The following is a 16,451-nucleotide window of genomic DNA, read 5'->3' as shown; positions in this document are numbered from 1 at the left end:
AAACACACAGTTCCCACAGCAATCCAAAGAGCAGGTGGATGCATGTAACTGAAACTTAAATTTGTTCTAAGTAGACATTTGTTGTATTTTGGCAGGATTTGTTAGATTACCGTGATAATCTAACTTGTACTATGACTCCAGCGATGGCCTGGAACAAAAAAACCAAAACAAAACCAAAAGACCAAGGCATCAGGGTACATCTGCACTGCACAATGCCCTTTGTCCAGCTTCCTCAGAATGATGATCCACTCGGAGCAGCTTCCCCTACCCATGCTGATTCTAAACCCTGTGCAGTATCTGCCTCCAGCACTATACTAAAGGACAGGCATGATGTACTGAAGCTGAGAACAGGATGGGAAGTATATGCATACCATTACCACACCGTACCATTCCAGGGTACAACACACCAACTATCTATCTTCTACACTGAGAATACATTTTCAGTTAAACAAAATACAAACATGCACACATTCTCACAGGGACATATTAAAAGGGACAAATAACTGATATTTGATGGTGTTGCTGTGAAAAGCGGAAATCAGGACTCAATAGTTAGGATGACTATTAAGTAGGTATTCTTTATTGCAGTGCTGGGTGCACAGGGGATCACTCCTCCTAATATGCGTGCCGTGTCAAGTCAGTTACACAATTTATATGCAAGTTATACATACATATTCACAAAATAATTAGCGTGTTCATGACTTTTCCGAGAACTTGTTAACATAAGTAACCACCCATCTCCACATGTGCATCATAATCCTTGGATGGGTTTCAGGGACACCTGGGCAGTCTTGAGGCATCCTGTGCCTCTTTATCTCATAGTGGCTTTGCATTCCATTCTTGAAGATAAGTTCTATTAAAAGATTACCGTGTGCTTACATACCTGTCTCACAAGAAAATGTTTACATAGTTCATTGCTGCTGCTTGTTAAGAGTCTTGTCTGGTAGTTTTCCATCAGGCTCAGGCTTCAATGGTAAAATTATTCTCAGCACTGTTTCTGCATGCTTAGTGTTTACTACGGTTCATAAAAAGAGTGAAAAGGATTCTTCGCTTGACTGCTGTAAGAGCTCCCTCTGTTGTTACACAGAAAAACTACCAGAAAACATGTTCCATTAACCTTCCATCTTTTTCATCAAGTGGCGAATTTTCAAACACTCCATCCTGTGAGGTGAGAATCAACACGATTTTCTGAGATAACTTTTCATGCTTATTTTCTGCACAAGCAACTGCTATCTTATTCCAGTCTTCCAAAGTACAGACGGTATCATTTATAATAATGTGTTCAAATGCATCTAAGAAAAAAACAACCGCATTTAAAGATCCTGCATTTGCCCTAATGAGCTTTGTACTATCCATAATAAGCATACTGCACAAATCATTCACGGTTTTTCCAGATGGATTATAAATCCTAAGACTGAGTTAAAAAAAAAGAAAGCTGATTGAAGACCCATAAGAAAAACAGTGTTTATTTTAATTTAAAAAGCTTAAAAACCCCTGATTGCACTCAAAATCACTTCTGAAACCTGTAAGAGCAATAGAATGACAGGGTAGTTGCAGGCACTGAAGTTAAGGGCAGTTTACTGGAGCAAGACACAATAAGCACAATAGATGCCAACAACCATCCCTGGATGCAGAAAACCTAATTTTCAGAAATATTGTCTTTAAATTTAAGCACTTTTCCTGGGCAAGTCCAGGCAGTTAAGTATTAGTTTGTCTGCACAGTAGTTTCAGAACCTGGCACTTGCTGCCCATGTAGTTTGTTGCAGCTGTCTGCCCTTGGCTTGAGTTCATGCTGCCTGAAGAGCTTCTGCCGCTGTGTCTGGCAGTGCAAAAAAGAGTCCCTCTGAAGACCTACAAACCTTAGAACAAAGTAGGACTTTGTTTAATTTTTTGTGTCCTAAGCAGTAAGTGCTGAAGTTGCAGGTTGCCCAAGAGCCTGCCTATAGAGGCTCTGCTAGAAGCAAGCAAAGTGCCTGCAGAGTTCTTTCAGTGGCAGGGTTGCCCCAAGGGGCGCACAGACTGAACCTGTGTGTGAGTGCAAGCAGGATGGGCCCTCAAATCTCACACAGTGATCCTCATCCTGGGAGCTCCAGAAGATGCGAGAATGCACAGTTCAGCTCCCTGTGAAGGAAAAGCTTTTATTCAGATCACATTACAAACTAGGAGCACTGAATCCAAAGTAATTTATAGGCTGAAGTAGGAGTTGAATTAAAATTTCAAGTTTAGAGGTTTGTTATTAAAATTTTGCTGTGCTTACTTTTCTTGCTCATTTCCTCCAATAGCTCAAAACCATGCTTTTTGTGATTGGCTGAGATAAAAGACAGGACTGTAGCCCCCATAGATGAAAACAGTGGTTTTCTAATCCATTGTTGACTGAGACAGTGAATTAATGCAGTGCTAGGACAGTTTTCCAATAGAAAGAAGTAATCTTCTGAAACATCAAATACCAGGTTTATTATGTATTTGCATATGGTTACCTCTCCCTTTCCTCATCATAAAAACCCACAATGATCTTGACCGATTTCGCTGAACACTGTGGAAAAGCTAGTGGTGACATTAAAATCTAACCTTTTACTTGAAAAAAATATATATAAAGAATTTTTTTTCCCTGTAATTATTTTAGAAATCTCATGGAATGAGAAAATCAACAAACCCTAGAAGACATGATAACCTGAAAATCCTCCCTTAAAATTATCTGAAATATGACCAGGAAATAAAAGAAGAATGAAAAACTGTAGCTTAACTGAGCAACAACAGTCTAAGCAAGAATACATATAGAAGAAAAAAGGGACAGCACCAGAAGGCGGCTAAGTAGAAAGGAACCTAAGAAGGAACACAGGGCACCCTTCTTTCCTTTAATCATTTGATTAATGAACTCACAATCCACCAGAGAGGGCCAAATCAACCTTGGTTTTGGAACTGTAGGCTATGAGAATCCCCCCAGTCTCCTACTGGGGTCCTTGCCAAAATGCTGTGGAGATTTTTTAGCAGGTATACAAAAAGTAATTCCTTATTTCATTAGAGCATGCATGTATTGACATTATGATAAAACATATAGGGACATTTAACAGAGCTCTTGACGTCTCAGTAAACACAACAGAAGTTCAGATATTTGTATTCACTTCAAATGATTTCTATACAAATGTGGTCAAAAACATCACTGTTAAACCTGAAATAAACATATTGTAGAACAATCATGAAAGACAATAAAAGTGTCTTATTATCTACCTGAAGAAAAATGCTCCAGTTGCTGAATATAATCCATTGCTCCAGAAATTTGGTGCTGTTCACATAGGCACAGAGCAATTTTTCTGTGTGCACCAGACTGACCACACGCGACCTCAGCCAAAGCCAGGCATTTTGACTTGTCACTTGGTTCCACTTTCCCATAGTCATAAATAATATCTCCTACTGCCTCAGAAAAGGTTAACTGGAAGAAGACGAGGTAACAAAAGAAACCAGCATTACTAGTGTGCTCCGTAACTTTGTTGTGGTTTAACCCCAGCCGGCAACTAAGCAGCACATGGCCACTTGTTCACCCCTGGCCCCCGGTGGGATGGGGGAGTGAATCGGAAGGGTAAAAGTAAGAAAACTTGTGGGTTGAGATAAGAAGAGTTTAATAATTGAAACAAAATATAATAATAATAAAAAATTGTAATGAAAAGGAAAATAAGAGAAAGAGAGAGAAATAAAATGCAAGAAAAACAAGTGACGCAAATGAAAAACAATTGCTCACCACCAACCGACAGATGCCCAGCCTGTTCCCGAGCAGCAGTCCCCTGGCCAGCTTTCCCCTTACTTTATATACTGAGCATGACATCACATGGTATGGAATACTCCTTTGGCCAGTTTGGGTCAGCTGTCCAGGCTGTGTCCCCTCCCAGCTTTTTGTGCACCCCCGGCCTCCTTGCTGGCAGGGCAGCATGAGAAGCTGAAAAGTCCTTGACTTAGTGTAAGCACTGCTCAGCAGCGACTAAAACATCCATGTGTTACCAACATTGTTCTCATCCTAAATCCAAACCACAACACTATACCAGCTACTAGGAAGAAAATTAACTCTATCCCAGCCAAAACCAGGACACTTTGGAATATTTCAAAACAAGCTACAACAAGCGGATTGTGTAGATGGGCGTATTTCTGCATGTGTAAGTATTAAACTATAGCCCTTTCAGATCTTCTGCCCCTCTTGCAGCCTTAATTCTCCATATTTGAGAAAGTACCCTCTTCCTTCTTTTCTTTAATCTCCCAACTGTAGCAGAGAGGGCTCTAAGAGCACTGAAAGCAATAGGAAGCAATGGGACATTTCTTTCAGGGATTACTGTAATTCCAGTCCCTGGCAGTTGGGAGGAACAACTGCAGCCTTACAGTGTTCCTGGACATGGGAGATTCAAGGCTGGTTTCAGGAATAAGGAAATGCTTGTGTTGTTCCCAAGCTATGACGGAGCAGAGCGGCTGTGGCTGGGCGTTCCACAGCACAGCCTGTGGAAGCCGGTCTACTCAGTACTGGTGGTATTTGTAATTTTTGTTGTCAGTCTCACAATAAACTCAGAGGAACATGTCCAAAAAAAGTGAGTTTTAGAAGCCTAGTCAGATTTCCAGGGATTATTAGAACAGAAAATGGCAATAACCATAGCTTGCTATCCAACTTCACATTTTCTCCAAAGTACAAAGATTCAAAGAAAGACTGGAGGAAATTTTGCCATATTAACAAAACCAAGCTAGTTTGTAGTATGACTCTCAGAAGTAGCTCAGCTGGCTTTAACACTTTTCTAAGAAATTCTACGTAAGGACACAGGAATGGGAAATAGATAAAATTTTGCCACACTTACAGTGGCAGAGTAGCATGGCAATTATTGTTTAACATAGTGCAACAAAATAGTGTGGCAATTACAGGGATTTACACTGTCAAGTGTTATGTAACCTGTCTGCTACAGGTGTTGCTACCAGTTTTGCCTACAATCTAAGTGGTTTAGAGTTTATTTATTTATTTTTAGTATTTGCAAAAGACTGTTTTAAAACCAGTACAGAACTTAATCGGAGGTAAAGCTCCTATTTACCTATACAAACAAGGCATCATTATGTTTCAGTAACAGAGTATTTTTCAACAGGTTTCTCCAGCAAACAATTAAAAGCAATTTGCAGATCCCTCACTACTGCAAACATCTAATACTTGGAACTAGAAATTACAGCTGCTTTTTGCTCTTCCACCCTAGAGGAACTAAGCCATTGTCTACTAACATTGCATTTAGTAACATTTTATGATTCCCAAGGTGGTCATAAAGCATGGCTTCAGAAACACTGTTTCACTGTGATGTTGTAACTAGCTAGGTCTTATTACTATAATAACAATGATGATTTCAGCATGTCAAAATGGCAGACTGTAACAGGTTTTTTGCATTAGTAGGATAGCTTATGGGTTAGGACTGAAACAAAGAAGTGGTGTTTTGGTCCTGACACAAGGTGGTTTAGAATCTCAATTTAAAACTGCAATATGGGCTAGCGTTACAGAACGCTGTTGCTCTTCACAAGAGTCTTTCAGCAGAGAGGCACCCATTACAGTTAATTCAATACCAGACTGTTCTAGTAGGATTTTCACCATTTCAAACAAATCTACACTGTATTAGGAAAACATATCTCTGACAGCTTAAATGTCTTCTCCAAATCAAAAATGCAGAAACAGATGCATTTCTAGAAATTCAAGTATGATTGTATCCTCTCCCCATAAATGGAGAAAACAGAGGTCAAGTGCAGGTACAGGGTTTACAGTTTAGGCACGTTTTTAGTGTAATTGTGTTTGAAAATGTGGATCTGGTACTGACATTGCCAATAAAATGAAAGAAATTCATATCGTAGTAATTATGGTTTCTTAATCCACAGTAAGCTGTGAAAATCTTATATCCATATAGTTTTTAAGTACAATGTAAGAGAAAAGAGTCTCAAACAAAACTGGAGTCTACAATGCTGTAAGAAAGGCTGACAGCAATCAAAGCAAAATGTGTCCTTCAGAAGGAGCTGTTGATACTGCTTGTTTGGTCTACACTCGTATTGAATTTAGGATTCAACAGAAAAGAATCCATTAATGTATTTTTCGTTTGTTTTGTTTGAAAGGATGTACTTTGAAGAAAAGGCAAAGCCTCATGACTTGGGAAGTAATGGAGGATGGCATACCCCTCCGTGAATCTCAGTGCAGAACCACATACCTTTGGTGTTTAACCCAGTGTGTTAATAGATTCCATTGCTTTTCAGACAATGCACATTTCATTGCTTCCAGAGTTATGGCTGAATTTGGAGGGTGTCCAGCTGCAGTACTTGAGTTTATCAGAGCGTCAAAATACTTCAGCAAAGGGATATTTCTTCCTTTAAGGCAGCTAACAGCTATGGGGACGAAAACAAAAGTCATTGGCTGGGCACCCAGAAAAGTATCTTTCACTATTTAAGACTTCAGTTTTAGACTTTGTTTGCTGAGACCCACCAAATGCCTCTGACAAAATTTTTACTAAATCTTTTGAGTCATATCAGATCCTTTGTTAATTACTCCAAATGAAGATTGCTCAAAACTGAAGGCAGAGGGTTCATGATAGTATTTTACCATTGACAGGTAATGGGTAAATCGGGGGGGGGGGGGGGGGGGGTAGTCTTTAAAACATAGTTTTTCAAGTGAGAATACAGAAGATATAACATCTGCTACTAGGACTACAAATTTTGTAGTTTTGTCATACAGATCCTGAACATTAGTTTATCACAGTTTTTCTCTCAGTTATTGCCTTTAAAACTTGAACAAAAGGCAATAAAATATGCAGACAAAAAAGAAACACTGATCTTGTAGAGTTCAGCAATGCTCCTATGGCTCCTTCAAAGGAGGGACAAAATACTGCACTGCTTCAGTCTCTGACATCATCAATATCACTGAATTTTGTGTTGCCAAATGCAAACAAAAACATTGAGAGGAAGACAAAATTAGAAAGACTATTTTGTATTTATCTGGATATTTAAAATCATCAATAGCTTTTATGTACCTTAGACTTCAGAAACTAATTTTAATGAATCTAACTAGAATATTGCTTTATGACTCAAAAGACTAAGCTTGAGTAATTTACACATGTAACAGTAAGGACTGGACATTCAAACTAGCGGGTAGACCTTTGCTCTTGCCTATTGCACATAATTTCTCAGTACAAATTAAACAGTTTCAGCACTGCGTTAGGAACAGCTTTATACTAGACCTTAAGATCACTGCTTAACCCAACGCCTCACCAACAGTAAGAAAAGCAGCGGTTGTGAGTTAGCTATCTCCCTTTCTGCCTCTTAGGGCATGTCCTTAACATACAACAAAGGAGGAAAAAAAAAAGCCTTACAGCTTTTCTTACCTTCAATTTGGAATATTAAACATAAGCTTCAAACCCACACAAACAATTCTTATTTGATAAATCCCAAATTCTTAAACACTGAAATGACTAGACTGACATCAACTAAAATCCTGTAAGAATGGACCCAATTATCAAGTTCTTACATTTAAGATACTTCAGAGCTTCTTCTTTACAAGGAATTCCCCTAGGAATTCCTAGCAACTTACTGCGTAAGTTGCTGCAGCATCATACTGACCACTTGGAAGGAAGTCACTGAAACTAGGAAAAAGGAAGAAAAAAAAGTACAGAACATGATATGTTATACAAACACTAAATACACAGATACATACATAAAATGCTTGGCTGATGGTATAGCAATCTAGTCAAGAAACCCAAACACTGAGAATCCACAGCTTTAAAATATACGTATTTAAACCTAGTATATCTTCATCACACCATTTTCCAGTATGAAGCAGCAGTTTTGTTTCCACACATCCAGTTACATCTCTTCTGCCTCACTACCTAGTGCTTCTGACAGTGTTCATAATGAAAACTTTGAGAAACCTACGAGGGAGTTCAGTTATCTGTGGGCAACTGGGAAGAGAAGAGAACTATATTTTAATATGTCTTGTAAAAGACTGTGATTTGGGAAGGACTAATCTAATTAATCAATGGCCAGAAACAGGAAAGAGTTATTTCTGTGTAACAGTTACACAGCAGACTATATGAGATGAATTGATGAACTAATTCGTATTTTTAATATCAAGGGATTGTATTAGCAGTGAGATCCAGGCACCTAGAAGTAGACAGTTGCATTACTGGGATTTTCAAAGGCATCTAATGTCCAACTTCCTCCAGGCATCTGGACACTTGAAAAACCCTCAAGTTGCACATTTTCATCTGTACACACAGAAATATATTTAAGATTAGCTTGTCAGTTTTCACCACACAGGAAACAGCTGGTCTCTTCAATTTCAGTCCCTTTAGAAAAAGGGCCAAAGAACCTCTGAAAATGGATAAGCAATTGACTTAACCCGCATGGCTGCAACACCAGCACTTTTTACAAACACCAAAAGGGTCACAAAAAGAATGTGTCCTGGAAGGACTGCATTCAATATGATGTATTAACTATGATATTGCAAACTGCTGATGCAGAGCACAATAACCATATTCTTTTTATTTTTCAAAATATTGAAGTGAACCTTCAGCCATTTTACTAGGGACATCAAGAGCCGAAATATAAAACACAGCAATGTAGAATGACCATATCACTATCTCAACAAGCGAATCAGAGTTAAAATTGTTAAAGCATTTAAAAAATGAAAAAACAACAAAACAAATAACCACAAACTTTACCAACTGATACATTTATGTGAAAACATATTTTTTTAAAACTGAGAATTTTTTTTTTTTCCCCCAAAGAACTAAAACAATCTCCTTAAGCAGATGATTGTTTAGGAAACACCTTTTACAGCATCAGTTAAACTCAGTCTTCCTGCCAGTGCCCTCAAAAGTTACCAGACAGGAATAAAAGATACCATCTTAAAGACCAAACTCTTAGTCCACTATTGCTGATTGTCTAGCCTCATACTCTCATTCTCAATTGTTCTGACATTTCATTTTTAATGACTTTACCTCTTTCACCTGTTTTCTTTTTCATGATCTGAGAGAGGAGATCTTGCAGGGTGACAATCTTGTCCAATTTTGCCCAGGCAGAAATAGCATTTGCAACTAACAAAACTCGAGCATGTCTGTGGATAGTTAGAGGGAAAGATGTACGTGATCAGCACAGTTATCCAAATCAAGAAATCTTCATCATAGTATCAACAGTATCTACGTTAATAATTGATCAATGTATGGAACCTCAATCCGTAAGACAAAAAAGAAAGTCTATGTGACATAAGGAACACATCTAAATTTAAAATATTTGCAGATATGGACTTGAACCTGAGCTTCAGCTTTTCTCTTTGCTTCAGCTGTATCTCATAAGGCCAGTAAGTGCAGGAGTTCTTGTTCTAACTTAGTCTTTTTTTGCCAAGGGATATATTTTTTTCCCCTTTCTTTTTTCAATTCCAGCACCCGTCTGTCTAACTGAGACGTTTAGAAAGAGAATCCAAGCTGAGTGATCCTTCTACACTCAGGCTCGTGGGAGAAGAAAATGCCTTTCATGAGCTCCCAACTGTGGGCAGTAAAGCCGGCTGGTAACAGTAATGCAGGCTGTGCCCCCCCTCAGGGGCAGCTTCCCACAAAAGCAAAGACCCTCTGAATACATTATTCTTCAAGACTATACCTCCCTATTTCTACTGGGTCACTGCTGTTCTGCATTCCAGCAAAGGGATCTGCATTTTGCTGATACATTGCACTACCCTGGGTGGCTTAGTTTTTGGGGTTGTTTGTTTTAGTTTTGGTTTTATATGTTTATTTAAAAAAAAAATTAATCTAGAATAAACTCTCAAACCAGCAGGATATCAGATTTACGTGGGATGGGCTTAAGAGGATGTGCTGTTTTCTCTGGGCTGCCAAAGGTTTCAGAGGGTACCTTTCTTATATTATGAATTTCCGGTATTACATTTTTAATTTTTGCAGAATTCTTCTGAAAAGCTTTTATTCTGGAGGGAAAAAAAAACCACAAACAACAACAACAAAAGTAAAACAGAAGCTGTTACCTTGTTCTTTTTACCCATCAGGTTGCAAGGATATCAGTACCAAAAGTTGTTGAACTATGCTCGCTGCCATACCATTCTGCTTTTCCTCAGTAAAGCCTGTCCCCCCAGTTTGCCGTATTATTCTACTTCAGACTGCATATGGCAAGATAACTGGCTCTCTTGGGAAACCTACTACACACTGCAGCTACACAACAATACTCCCTCAATACAAGACAGTAAATGAGAAAAAGGGAGCAATTCACTCACTTTTCTGTATTTCTCAACCTCAGACCGTGCGTTTTAGCAATGCAATAGCCTCACTTTGAGGCTATCCTGTTTTTACAGGTGGAGAGAATCTGTGTGTTTAACTTCCAAGGCTGATCTTCCAGTTTTTCTGCAAGCAAAGCCTTTGCTGATTACACCTCAAGTTTGACTGCACGAGAATCAGCACCAGGATGTTAAGAGCAGAAATCTAACACTACATTAGCAAGGTTTTACACAATCATTGAGAGCTTCCATATAAAAATAAAACAAGAATTGAAACATTTAAAAAATATAAATGAGAGAAGCCAGCTATGACTAAATTATTCATGTCCTAATTAAAACAACATATTTTGCTCTAAACATTATTAGAGATAACTTACTGTCTTCAAGCTCCCTTGCTCTTTTCCTATAGTACAATAGAATTGTGGACTCAGATTCCAGAGCTTTAATCTCCCATGAAGAAAAAATGCACTCCTTTGGCCATTCTTGATTCTGGCAATAAATGCCTCATATTCCTGTTTGACTTAAGTCAGGATATTCTTGTATGCAGTAACGTACTCTGTTATCTGTGAATGTATTTTTGGATGCAATATTTATATGGAGAGAATTAACAGAAAAACAACTTTCTGGAACTTTCTGATAAGCATGATAGGTTTAAAATAAAATGAATAGACAAAATAATACTCCTTAGAGGAAGCTCCATAGCGCTGCTCTAATATAATAAAAAACAACCCCAAAAGCAAGTAACATTGTTCAAGATGATGAAAATACAGAAAAGTTTTACATTGTGAAAGACAGCCTCTAAGCTTACCTCAGATTTGTTCATCGCAAATGTTATTAAAGACTAAGGCAATCAGCACTTATTTGGACAGCTGCAGCAACCATTTCCATGTAATAAAAGGTATTTTCTCTAGATGGGCACTACATGTCCCATCACGGCCTGTATCAGAAATAGTGTGGCCGGCAGGAGCGGGGAAGTGATCGTCCCCCTGTACTCGGCACTGGTGAGGCCGCACCTCGAGTACTGTGTTCAGTTTTGGGCCCCTCACTACAGGAAAGACATTGAGGTGCTGGAGCATGTCCAGAGAAGGGCAACCAAGTTGTTGAGGGGCCTGGAGCACAAGTCTTATGAGGAACAGCTGAGGGAACTGGGGCTGTTTAGCCTGGAGAAAAGGAGGCTGATGGAAGACCTTATCGCTCTCTACAACTACCCAAAAGTAGGTGGTAGTGAGGTGGGTACTAGTCTCTTCTACCAAGTAACTAGTGATAGGATGAGAGGAAATGGCCTCAAGTTGCAGCAGGGGAGGTTTAGATTGGATATCAGGAAAAATTTCTTTACTGAGAGGGTTGTCAGACATTGGAACAGGCTGCACAGGGAAGTGGTTGAGTCACCATCCCTGGAAGTATTCAAAAAGCATGTAGACAAGGCACTTCAGGACATGGTTTAGTGGGCATGTTGATGGTTGGACTCGATGATCTTAAAGGTCTTTTCCAACCTAAATGATTCTATGATTCTATGTCCTTAGCACTTACAGGTGTGGAAAACCAAAAGAGCAGGGGCTGTGCATTTTCATGTCTTAAAATACCAGTCCAACTCAAGATTTAAAAGCAGACCCATATTCCTACTGTCGTGGTTTAACCCCAGCCAGCAACTAAGCACCATGCAGCCGCTCACTCACTCCCCCCCCACCCAGTGGGATGGGGGAGAAAATCGGGAAAAGAAGCAAAACCCACGGGTTGAGATAAGAACAGTTTAATAGAACAGAAAAGAAGAAACGAATAATGATAATGATAACACTAATAAAATGACAACAGCAATAATGAAAGGATTGGAATGTACAAATGATGCGCAGTGCAATTGCTCACCACCCACCGACCGGCACCCAGCTAGTCCCCGAGCGGCGATTCCCCGTCCCCACTCCCAGTTCCTATACTAGATGGGACGTCACATGGTATGGAATACCCTGTTGGCCAGTTTGGGTCAGGTGCCCTGGCTGTGTCCTGTGCCGACTTCTTGTGCCCCTCCAGCTTTCTCGCTGGCTGGGCATGAGAAGCTGAAAAATCCTTGACATTAGTCTAAATACTACTGAGCAACAACTGAAAACATCAGTGTTATCAACATTCTTCACATACTGAACTCAAAACATAGCACCGTACCAGCTACTAGGAAGACAGTTAACTCTATCCCAGCTGAAACTAGGACACCTACCCATCTGGAAAACTAAGAATCTTTATTTATTCTTGGCACCTCCCATCTCAGTCAGCATCTGAAAAAAGGCAGACACAATCAGGCAGGCAGGAGTCCTTCAGTAACTTCAGCAATAACCTTTCAGCTGAACTGAAGAGCCGTTAACTCTAATACAGGGCATATGGGATATATGTCATAGGTCTTTTTAGTTATGTAGATTTTTTTCCTGTTTTAGGACAGCTTTATAATGCTTTATAATTTCAAAACTGCCATAAAGTTAAGAAAAGTGGTTATCAAGCATGAACCCTACTGTAACTTCTGGTACTATGAATTCATCCTCGTGGCTTCTATTTGACTGCAGCGTACACAACAGCATAAAACACAGCTGAAAATACACCAATCCTTGATTTCCGTAACAACACCAACAGGTCACAATCGCTCCACTTATACCCTTTTCCTCCAGAAGACAAAGCAGCAGCAAACCACTTTTTACTTATTAGTAATTGTTCATTGCTCATTTACCTGAAAAGTGTTTGTTACCTTGTCAAATGCATTACTGATAATGTAACACACTCCTCAGATGGTCCTTGCTCAGTGCAACCCACCTTCTCAGTTTCTGTCAATAAATATGTTCATACACTGCAGAAATCTCCTGTCCTTCTCAAAAAAGAGTGGGAGAGAAGACAGAATGTTCCTCTGCTCCCACACGATGGTTTGGCATAGCAACCTAGCACCTTTCTCACACAAAGCCTAAACCTCTTTCCTCCTTTGTTCAACAACTGCCTCAGATCAAAACCTAGAAGAAGAGTTGAAATTGTTAAAATAGCATCAGGTGATACTCACGTATTCAAGCAAGTCTTCATTCTGCTCTAACACTTCACATATTCAATTCATAAGCATAAAACCACCTAACAAGTAATTTCCAAGTTAATATGATTCTCACTGCTCCTCTATTCCTAACTTACCTATGGCTTTTCTAACTAAAAATATTTGCCCTACAAACCCAGATAAATTTGGCATTGGCCTTAGGGAACCTGCAGGTGGCAAGGCGGCTGCCTCCACGGGGCCGGACCGAGGCGAGGACACCGATTTCTGGGATTTCACCCTGCAGTGCAGACCTGGGGAGACACCGCTAGCTGAAAAACCCGCAATCCCAACACCAACGGCCACCGCCAAACGCAGCTATAGCGTGCATAACGCTTCCCTGCAAAGACAGCGCCCACGCACCCCGTTAGCCGCCCTCAGGCGGGCTGAGGAACCCCCTCCCTGGCAGCCGCGCCGCCTCCTCTCCTCAGAGCCGCCAGCGACCGTTTCCGGCTGCCGCTGCGCGAGCCGACCCGCGGTGCACTGTGGGAGCCGTAATTCCCCCTCCCCGTCGCGCCCCCTCCCGACTACCACTCCCATGGCGCCCCTCGGCCGGGACTACAGCTCCCGGCATGCCCCAGCGCTGCTGGCGACGGCGGTGCGCGCCGGGAGCCGTAGTCCCGCCGCGCCGCCCGCCCCTCCTCCGGCGCGGGTGGAAACCCCGTGCGGGCCGACGCAGCGCTCTTTCGGGGAGCCGCCATTCCGCGAGCAGGTCGCGGGTGACTCTTTGCTCCGCGGCCGCACGCGTGGCCGCGTCGTCGTCCCCTCCCCGCCTCTCCCCCGCAGGTGCCGGCCTCGCCATGCAGATCTTCGTGAAGACCCTCACGGGGAAAACCATCACTCTCGAGGTGAGCCGCCGCCGCGGCCTCCTCATCGCGCTGCCCCGGCGGGCGAGGGGAAACGGGAGCGGTGCGTGGGGAGGGTTTCGCTTTGCCCTGCGGAGGCGCGACCCCCCGCCCCGGCCCGGGGCGGCGGAGGTCGGGCAGGCCTCGCCGCATCTCGGCCCCGGGCGGCGGCGGGGCCGCGCCCGCCCTCCTCGGGCTTCCCGTGCTGCCCCGTGCTGCCCCGTGTGCTGCAGCGCGGCCGCCGCCGGGCCGGCCGGTGCGTTCTGGGGCACGGAAATGTCGGGATGCGTGGAGAAACGCCGGCCCGGCCGGTGCCCGGGGCCTTTGTGCGCCCAGCTTGCCGGGCCTGCCCGGAGCTGGGGTGCCCCGTGCGGGGCCGAGCCGGCCGAACGTTCAGGCCGTGACTCTGAAGCTCCTCATGGTTCGTCTGCTTGCCTGGGCTAGTTAAAAGGCAAAGCGCATTTTTACGCCCCTATTCTGTTTTGTAACAGGTTGAGCCTTCTGATACTATAGAAAATGTAAAAACTAAGATCCAGGATAAGGAGGGTAAGTTCCAGATGCACTTCTTATTCCCTTCTGTTAGACCGATATGTATCCTACGCAGATGTGATTGTCTGCAGTAACTTGTTATTTTATTACAGAATGTCATCGTTTGCATTCCTCATTTAATCTTGATTTATGTCACCATTAGGCATTCCTCCAGATCAGCAGCGACTGATTTTTGCTGGTAAGCAGCTAGAAGATGGACGCACACTGTCTGACTACAATATTCAAAAAGTGAGTAGGAAAGGCTGAGCAGGGGTGTAGTACCAACTAGCTGGGGCTGTCTGAGCAGACTGACCTTTGCTGCTGGGCCTAAGAGATGGCTTCAAATGGTTTCAACCAAATCAGTTGATTTAGGGTTGGGTAGCACTTCTGACTGGGGATGTACTAGGACTGGAACCGACAGTTGCTGCAGCCCAGTCTATAGTGTCAGGTCAGAAGAAAACATTTCTCACAGCTTCCGCTTCCAGTGCTTCCGTTCTGTCAGCCCTGGCCCTTGGCACACTGTGGTGAGCTGATTTAGGGGGCTAATGTGAAAAATCCTGCTCCTGTCTGCCAGATTAACTAGAAAGGAGGAGCAACAAATAGCTGTCATGAAACTATTCTGCAACTGCAGTTAGAACTGAGGAATATAGGCACAACAGGTTTTACAGTAACTGAACCTTCTGGGGTTTGGGATGCAGCAGCCTACTGTTCTCTGGAGCGAATTATCCTTTTGGAGCTTTCCTAATTGCCTGCTGCTCAACATCTACTTTCTGTAGATAAAAGAAAAAGCCTGATTCAATGCTACTTTTGTCTTGAGAAAGCATTTTGAGTCTATTTCCTGTGTTTTACAAATAGGAATCAACGCTTCACCTTGTGCTGAGACTTCGTGGCGGTGCCAAGAAAAGAAAGAAGAAGTCTTACACTACTCCCAAGAAGAACAAGCATAAGAGAAAGAAGGTTAAGCTTGCAGTGCTCAAGTACTACAAGGTATGTAGAACAAACTCTAGGGGAAACTTGATAAAAAGCATTGCTGTCATCAGGAAGGGACTGGTTACAGGATATGCAGCCTGTAATGAGCCTGCATGTAGCCTGGTGCATTTAAAGTCCTTCTATTTGCAAATATCCCACCTATTAAATAGATGAGAAACTGACTGTTGCAGTTGGGCACTTCTGAACTTTGCTTCAAGAAGTTTGATGTAGTAACTATCACGAAAACTACTTTGCCAAAGAAAAACACTCAAAATTATCATTGGTGCTAAAAGGTGGTGAGTATATATGAGTTGTTGCCTCTTTGCCCTTCCCAGGTGGACGAGAACGGCAAGATCAGTCGTCTGCGCCGGGAGTGCCCCTCTGAGGAATGTGGAGCTGGAGTCTTCATGGCTAGTCACTTTGACAGACACTACTGTGGCAAGTGCTGTCTGACATACTGCTTCAATAAACCAGAAGACAAGTAAATGTACTAGACAATAAAAATCTGAAGTTCTGTACGGTTTAAGGATTTATTTCTGCTTCCTGTGGCACTGTATGTCATCTCTGGTGATAAGTGAGAAAAACCTGTGAAACTTTGGATGCTGACTGCCAACTACAATGAAATACTTTTGACTCTAGAACTGAACTTAAAGAGTGGCTTTGGTTAGTTAAGCCTCCTTCAAAGGAGATAATGGGCAGCAATGGCAGAGAAAAAAAAAAACAACACGCTAGCTAACCTTAGAAGTGATCTCTTTAAACGTGAGAGTAGACAGTACAGTAGTTCTAATCTGGAAAAACAGGA

At 41.9% G+C, this 16,451-nt stretch overlaps 2 protein-coding genes across 2 annotated transcripts; one reads left to right on the top strand and one right to left on the bottom strand.

Moving 5' to 3' along the window:
- Positions 1 to 558: 558 nt before the first annotated feature.
- On the bottom strand, positions 559 to 14,109 carry CLHC1 (clathrin heavy chain linker domain containing 1). The gene is given in 15 exon segments (XM_041125036.1): positions 559 to 1,292; positions 2,258 to 2,431; positions 3,229 to 3,430; positions 6,197 to 6,375; positions 7,511 to 7,562; positions 7,565 to 7,627; positions 8,529 to 8,581; positions 9,828 to 9,955; positions 10,632 to 10,704; positions 10,707 to 10,821; positions 12,984 to 13,013; positions 13,016 to 13,073; positions 13,075 to 13,193; positions 13,447 to 13,561; positions 13,781 to 14,109. Coding segments are annotated over 15 exon segments (1,890 nt in total). The 3' UTR covers positions 559 to 1,092.
- Positions 13,952 to 16,167, top strand: RPS27A (ribosomal protein S27a). The gene is made up of 5 exons (XM_041125527.1): positions 13,952 to 14,155; positions 14,644 to 14,698; positions 14,844 to 14,929; positions 15,536 to 15,667; positions 15,985 to 16,167. Exons 1-5 carry the CDS (start codon positions 14,108 to 14,110, stop codon positions 16,132 to 16,134), a joined length of 471 nt encoding a protein of 156 aa, XP_040981461.1. The 5' UTR covers positions 13,952 to 14,107; the 3' UTR covers positions 16,135 to 16,167.
- The last annotated feature ends 284 nt before the right edge of the window (positions 16,168 to 16,451 follow it).

Source organism: Aquila chrysaetos, chromosome 8 (genome assembly GCF_900496995.4).
Source record: "Aquila chrysaetos chrysaetos chromosome 8, bAquChr1.4, whole genome shotgun sequence".
NCBI lineage: Eukaryota > Metazoa > Chordata > Aves > Accipitriformes > Accipitridae > Aquila > Aquila chrysaetos.
The sequence above is the reverse complement of the archived record's forward strand: the minus strand, read 5'-3'. Positions and strand labels throughout refer to the sequence as shown.